Source organism: Crocuta crocuta, unplaced genomic scaffold (assembly GCF_008692635.1).
Source record: "Crocuta crocuta isolate KB4526 unplaced genomic scaffold, BGI_CrCroc_1.0 scaffold139, whole genome shotgun sequence".
Lineage (NCBI taxonomy): Eukaryota > Metazoa > Chordata > Mammalia > Carnivora > Hyaenidae > Crocuta > Crocuta crocuta.
The window spans coordinates 3349266-3357410 of NW_027533258.1; the positions used below are offsets into that span (position 1 = coordinate 3349266).

Genomic DNA, 8145 nt, shown 5'->3' on the forward strand with positions numbered 1-8145 from the left:
ACTTTCTCTTAGAACTTCATGACTTTTCTTTGCTCCTAAAAGAGCACTTCCACATCATTAGTGGCTCTCCATATGGGTCCCCTGGTATTATTCAAGGTTTACAGTATTTCACTTAAACATGAAGGAAAATATGTGAGAAGTGTGAGAGACGCCTTTTTACTGTGATATACAACGTATTGGAGATGAACTGCTCCGTGACGATCAGTGCCTCACAGCGTTTCAAGTGGATACTCACTACACCTGAGCCCAACTCAATAGCAACAGGAGGTGGCTACAAAATTATGACAGTAGTAAAGTATGTACTGCTAAAAGTTCATTTTACAAGGTTCTCATTTGTTCTGCATCTTTTTGTTGACATTTGTCTTGAATGCAAATGGTACTACGTATGGTCTGCTTGTGTGCATAAGTTTTGATACACTTTTAACTTTCTATAATAGATCTGTGCATATTTTGTGGTAGTGATAAAATAGGCTATTATCTACATATATTTTGTGCGCTCGTAACATACCCTTTTTGTAAAATCTCAATTCTCTAGGCTACATGGTTCATCTGTGAGTTTTTCAAATTGTTGCAAGTCTTTAAAAAATTTTTTCCAATACATTTATTGAAAAAAACCCTTGTCTATTAAACGAACCCGCAGAGTTCAAACTCATGTTGTTCAAAGACCAACTATATATATTTAATATATATTAGCAAAAATCAGAAAACTAAAATAATAGCATTTATAACATCAAAGCACCAAATATATAGGATTAACTTAATAAAAACGTTCAAAACGTCTACATTGAAAAAATACAAAAATTGCTGAGATTAAAAAAATATATATAAATGAAAAGCATGTTCACAGACTGGATGTCTCAATATTGTGAAAGTGTTCATTCTTCTAAAATTATGTATTTGATGTTAAGGCCCACTAAAATCTCAACTTTTTGGTGTGGAGCAATTGAAAAAAAATTTAAAAATGTATATGAGGAATGCCAAGGACCTAGAGTTGCAGTGGCCATTTTGAACAAGAACATAATTCAAAGAAACACACCACCGAGACTTAGTATAAATCTGTTTACACTAAGAACATCTGGTGTTCCCTAGAATGGAACAGAATAATTTTGAAATAGACCCCCACATAATATAATCATCTGATTTATCTTAAGAATACCACTACAACCCAAGGGGGAGAGGGGAGGAACATCTTTTCAATAAATGATGTTGAATAAATTGTGTATTTGTATGCAAAATGTTAATTTGACCTCTATCCCACACCACACATAAAAATTCATTTCAGAGGGATTGTAGACCTAAAAGTGAAAAGTAAAATAGTAGAGAAAATATCTTTTGTGACTTTGGATTAGGAGATTTCTTAAACTAGGCACAAAAAGCACTAATCATAGAAGATTATTTTTCATTAAAACTAAAAACGTCTGTTCATTGAAGGACATCATTTGGGGAGCGAAAAGGCAGGCTGGAGATGGGGTGATGATGTCTGTAATACAAGTATCTAAAAAGCACCTTGCAGGGCACCTGGGTGGCTCAGTCGCTTGAGTGTCTGACTTTGGCTCAGGTCACGTAGGATCTTGCGGTTTGGGAGTTTGAACCCCACTTTGGGCTCACTGCTGTCAGCCTGTCAGTGCAGAGCCTGCTTCAGATTTTCTATCCCCCTTGCTCTACTCCTCCCCCACTGTACTCCCCCCAAATATTTTTTTTAAAAAGGTACCTTGCACCCAAAATAAAGAAAGAATCCTACAAATGAACAAAGAGTTCCCAATTTAAAAAATGGGCAAAAGTCTTTAAAAAAACTTTTTTTTAATGTTTATTTTTGAGAGAGAGAGCGCACCCGAGTGTGTGAACGGGGGAGGGGCATAAAGAGGGAGAGAGAATCCAAAGCAGGCTCCAGGCTGTCAGTACAGAGCTCGATGCTGGGCTTGAACCCATGAACTCCAAGATCATGACCTGAGCCGAACTCTGACACTTAACCATCTGAGCCACCCAGGTGCCCCCCAAAATAGGTAAAAGTCTCCAACAGGCACTTCTCGTATTCAAAATGCCAAAACGCACCTAAAAGGAGACTCAACATCATTAGCCATAAAGGAAATGCAAATTAAACCTATAATGAGATAATGTCACAACTAGAACTAGGCTTACCTCTCCATTGAAACTGTTCTAGTAAAAGTAGCCTATGCCATCTCTGTCCCCTAACCCTTTTCAGTTATGTCATTTGAACCTGCTTACGATGCTCCTCTTCTTGAAATGCTTGGCTCTGAAGCAGGGCAGAGGGTTTTATGTGTGGTGAGGGTTAGGAGGTAGAAAGGAGCAGCCAACAGAGTAGGCATTAAGTCAACAGAGTAGGCATTAAGTCGTGTCAACTGTTTAGCAGGGTTTCTTAAGGATAGTGTGTCAAGGTGTAACTAAACTTTCCAATCAGAAACTGGTACATTACATCCAAAGGAGGTATGTCTCTTGGTAACAATTCATAAATCCCACTATTAAAATTCAATCTGAAATGGTCATTTTAACCAGTGTCAAATTATTTACTTGTAATGGGAGGTAGCGCCTATCATTTGTCCAACATCTCCTTCCCAATTTTGGATACATACATATTCTAACATTGTGGGAGGGGTACTGGGATTCTCTTTCCTTCAGCCTCTACTGAAGCACAGCTCATCATGTCTTGTCCTTTTTGGATAGCAGCTCCATGGTTTCTTAGGGCCTTCGGATATCAGGGCCATAGCGTCTTGGTTCTCATTTTTGTTCCAGCACTCAGTAGTTCCAGAACTCACAAGACTTCCTTCATGGACTTGGGTGTCTGGCTGTTTCCCCTCTCTAATATTCCATCATGCAATGTTCTAGGAGGCTGTACACGGAACTTTTCACCATTGTGACCTTTTTTTCAGTGCCATGTTGAAGGTGGAACTTTTCTTGAGGCTTGCAGTCTTCTAGTCTATAGCCTGGATAGAAGTTCCAGATATTCTTTTTTTTTTTTTTTTAAATGTTTTATTTATTTCTAGGAGAGAGAGAGAGACAGCGTGAGCAGGGGAGGGTGAGCAGGGGAGGGTCAGAGAGAGAGGGAGTCACAGACTGAAACAGGCTCCAGGCTCTGAGCTGGCAGTCAGCACAGAGCCCGACGCGGGGCCCGAACCCACGAACCGCAAGATCATGACCTAAGCGGAAAGTCGGACGCTTAACCGACTAAGCCACCCAGGCGCCCCTAAGAAGTTCCAGATATTCTTAGATATGTTTTTCATTTGTCTGAAATTACTACCTCTTCTAAATGAGGGAAATGAGGTGCTGGGTAACTTCCTTGGAATCTAGGCAGCATCAGAACAAATTCTCATGCTCTCAGATCCATGAGTGCCCCTACCCTGCCACTATATTAGGGTAAATCTTGGTACATAACAGGTGTCCAATAAATTACCTTCACAAGTAAAATAGGTTTTTCCTGTTTATGTTAAATATTACATGCTTGTTGGGAAGAAAAGCTTATGAAATACATAAATGCGCAGTAATCAGACAAAAAAATACTGCCTACTCCACCAACTCTAAAACAATTTAACTTTTTGGAGACCATCCTTTCATTCATGGCTCTCAAAAGTTCATACAAATACAGTTTCACGTAGAATTTTACACCATACATGCTGCACTTACATTTAAAAATTTTTTTTCCAGTCCTTTCCCCTATTTATCGCTCTATTTCTCCCTTCCTTCAAGGTAACCAATAATAACAGCCTGGTATATATTCTTCTGATATATATATACTTGTTTCCATGCTCATCACATACATATATATATACATAAATAGGTATGATCATTTAATAAAAAATGAAATCCTGTACACATAAAGCTCTGTAATAAAGCAATTAGTTATTAAAAACTGTGGAAATACCTTGAGGTCAACTAGTGTAGATAAAACTAATTTTAAAAATTACTCATGCTGTTCCATAGAATGGCTATATCACACTTTATTCAACCATTCCCCAATTCATGGGCATTCACTTAGTCGCCACTTGGTTTTCTACTTTGCCTCTACAAACAATACTTCAACAAAAATCCTCACTTATGTGTATTCTTCTGCATTGATGCTGTTATGTCTATGGGGAAGATCCCCAAAGTGAGACTGCTAAATCAAAGTATTTTTATTTTAAAATTTTATCAAAAAATTAAATATATATTGCTTAATTGCTGGTGGAAATAGAAGTTAATACAAATATTTACCCTTTTCTGTAAGAGTACATGGTTTCCCAAATCCCACTAGCAAAAGATCTCTTAATTTTTGCCAACTCCATTTAGTGGAGGTGGCATCTCATTGGTTGTTTTAATTTGCATTTCCCTGAGTACTACTTAGGTTCATAATATTTTCAGAGATTAATGGCAATTTGTTCTTCTACGACTAGCCATCTAGTTCAGATGGATTAAAGACTTTAATATAAAATATAAAATTATCAAAATCTTAGAAACAAATTTAGAACACTATGTATAACCTAGGGATTAAGGAGACCCTTTTAACTAAAAGAGTAAATCAGTCTAAAAAGGAAAATAAATATCTATGAAAAATTAAAATGTGGGGACTTCTTTTACCATATAAAACAGCATAAAGACAAACGCTAGATTAAAAAATTTTCAACACACACATGACTAAGGATTAATACTTCAAATATACAAAGAGCACCTCCAGATTTATAAGAAAGACAAATCAATAGAAAAATAGGCAAAAAAGTATATAGGCAATTCATGGAAGACAATATAAGTGAACAAAGTATGAAATCTGGGTGAAGGCTTTCATTTGTCCATTATTTTTCTCTGTGAAATTTTCTTGTAACTTCTAAGACTTAATACAAGTTTTCCACATTCTTATGTTTATAAAGTATCTCTTAAGGGTGTGTTTTCTGGTGAATTGCTCCTGAAAGTTTTCTCACATTCATAAAAGACACAGTTTATAAGTTCTCCTTGCGGAGTTGACATCTGGATGAATGATTTATTACTTTTCATATTAACTGAGTTTCTCTCTGATGTGTTCTCTGGTGTACAGTAAGGCTTGAGCTACTCCTAAAGGCTTTTCCACATTCATGACACTTATACGGTTTTTCCCCAGTATGCATCCTCAAATGTACAGTAAAGTCTGAGTTGGTTCTGAAGGCTTTTCCGCATTCTTCACATTTATAGGGCCTTTCCCCAGTATGAATTCTCTGATGAAGAGTTAACTGGGATAGAGTGATACATCCTTTTCCACATTCCTTACATGTATAGGGTTTTTCTCCAGTATGTGTTCTCCAATGCACTGTAAGGTATGAACCTCTCCTGAAGGCTTTTCCACAGACATCACATTTATAGGGTTTCTCTCCACTATGGATTTTCTGATGTTCTGTGACATGTACCATCTGGCTAAAGGCTTTCCCACAGTCATTACATTTAAATGGTTTCTCTCCGGTATGTGTTCTCTGATGGGTATTAAAGCCCGAGTTACTTGTGAAAACCTTCCCACACTCGTTACATTTATAGGGTTTTTCTCCAGTATGCCTTCTTTGATGTACAGTGAGTTGTGATGTATTAGTGAAAGCCTTTTCACATTCATTACATTTATATGGTTTTTCTCCAGTATGGGTCCTTTGATGTACAATAAGGTAGGACTTAGTCCTGAAAGATTTCTCACAATCATAGCACTTATAAGGTTTCACTCCAGTATGGATTTTCTGATGCTCCTTGAGATTCACCATTTTGGTAAATGCCCTCTCACAGTCAGTACATTTATATGGTTTCTCTCCAGTATGAATCCTCTGATGTACAGTTAAGTGTGATTTTATTCTGAAAGATTCCCCACATTCATTACACAGATAAGGTTTTTCTTCAGTATGAATTCGCTGATGTATAATTAGGGATGAAGAACGCATGAAGGCCTTTCCACATTCATTACATTTATAAGGTTTCTCTCCTGTATGCATTCTGTGGTGTACAGTAAGGCATGAATAATTAATGAAGGCTTTTCCACATTCATTACATTTATAGGGTTTTTCTCCTGTATGAATTCTTTGATGTTCTGTGAAATTTGCTATGCGATTGAATGCTTTCCCACATTCATTACATTCATAAGGTTTCTCCCCAGTGTGAGTTCTTATATGTACAATAAGGCTTGAATTACTTCTATAGGCTTTTCCACATTCATTACATCTAAAGGGTTTCTCGCCAGTATGAATTCTCTGATGAACATTAAAAATTGTGGTATTCTTGAAAGACTTCCCACACTCATTGCATTTATATGGTTTCTCTTCAGTGTGGGTCTTCTGATGTACACTGAGATAGGACTTATTCCTAAAGGCTTTCCCACAATCATTGCATTTGTAGGGTTTCTCTCCATTGTGAGTTTCCTGATGTCTTGCAAGTTTTGATCTATCACTGAAAGCCTTCCCACATTCACTACATTTACAGGGCTTCTCTCCGGTTTGAATTCTCTGGTGTTGATTAAGGCGAGCACACTGGCTAAAAGATTTTCCACAGACATTGCATTGATAAGGTTTCTCCTTAGTATGAATTCTCTGATGTACCATAAGCGATGAAGAAGCAATGAAGGCCTTTCCACATTCGTTACACTTATAGGGTTTTTCTCCAGTATGAATTTTTTTATGTTGACTGAGATATGAAGGCTGGCTGAACATTTTCCCACATTCATTACATTCATAAGGTTTTTCTTTAGTGTGTGTTCTCTGATGTTGAATGAGTAATGACCTGTAACGAAAGGACTTTTCACAGGTGCTACATTTATAGGGTTTTTCTTTATTACTGTATTTTTTCCCTAAAGTAAGTTCTGAAGTAGGCCTTATGGCTTTGCTGCCTTCTGTATCCTTGCAAATCTTTTTTCCCGGAGAGGTATCTGTAATCAAATCTAAATTCTCAGTGACATTTTCATGCGTTTGGCATTTGCTGTGGGGCTCATCTCTGAGAACTCCTGCTTCTGGAAAAAGAATAGATCCAAATCTAAATCCTCTTTGACCAGTGGGAATTTTCTTGTGAGTAACTGTTCTTTGACTCAAATGATTTTCCCAACTTTTCTGCAATCTCAGTATCCTTTCGTTCCATTTCCATAATCCTCCCATTCTGGGGTTCCACAGACCGTTCTCTGTGAGTTTATCTATTATGGCTTCTTGCGATCCAGCTCCAGAAGTCTCCGCTGTTGATACAACATTCCTGGCTACAGGTCTGGTCTCCAACTCTGCGGGGAGAAAAGAGAAAAATCAAATCAAATGACTCCTATTTTCTAAACTAGGAAGATCTCAGTAAACAAGATAAGAAAAGGGAAACTTGAGCTGATAATGAATACAAAGTTTTAACTGCTTCCAAAGTGGCCTTATTTTCTACGGAGGAAGTAGGTTTGAGGGAGGCTGGTTGAGCCAAGAACCAAAGTAACAAATTTAGGGTTTTTCTCCTGCTAAACAAATTCATTCATGGTAATTCTCCCAGAATCTAAGCCTCTCATATACTTCTTTCCTCATTTCCTGTAGAGTCAACATTTTTACAGAGCATTCTGCATAAGTTGTGACTACTTCCTTTCTTCCCATTTACTCGGCAAACCAGGCAGTTTTTTCCAACCATACTTTCTGTTTGTTCTCGTTCTTTGCTAGCTTTTTTGTATGAGGGAGTTCTCAAATTTCCCTGTCAGAGCAGCTTATTCAAGTCTTTGCATGTACTTTTAAATCATATATTTATGGAAAAAGACACTTTGATTCTTCAGAAAGTAGACTGAACAGTAAATTAGTAAAAATTAATATTTATAGCTATTAATATTTTAAAGTGATAATAATTATCATCAAAGGTAGTTTTGCAAACTTTTCATATCTTAACAACATTCCTGTATGTCTGTCAAAACAAATTGGATCAAAACTACTTACACCTTGGGGTGCCTGGGTGGCTCAGTTGGTTAAGTGTCCAATTTCGGCTCAGGTCATGATCTCATGGTTCGTGGGTTTGAGCCCCGCATCTGGCTCTGTGCTGACAGCTAGCTCAGAGCCTGGAGCCTGTTTCGGATTCTGTGTCTTCCCTCTCTTTCACCCTCCCCTGCTCGCTCTCGCTCTCTCTCTCAGAAATTTAAAAAAAAAATTAAAAAATTAAAAAAAAAAAACTACTTACACCTTGAGTTTTAAAGTCAAAAACATTCTACGATCC

The 8145-nt window shown here is 37.3% G+C and overlaps 1 protein-coding gene across 4 annotated transcripts in view; it reads right to left on the reverse strand.

The window, feature by feature from the left end:
* Positions 1–2351: 2351 nt before the first annotated feature.
* The window catches only part of ZNF624 (zinc finger protein 624), a 31458-nt gene continuing 25664 nt past the window's right edge, over positions 2352–8145 (reverse strand). For all 4 annotated transcript variants that reach the window (XM_077746893.1, XM_077746895.1, XM_077746894.1 and 1 more), the window contains one exon: positions 2352–7195. In XM_077746893.1, the coding sequence (XP_077603019.1) occupies positions 4977–7195 (2219 nt within the window). In that variant the 3' untranslated portion in view covers positions 2352–4976. The remainder of the gene's footprint in view (positions 7196–8145) is intronic.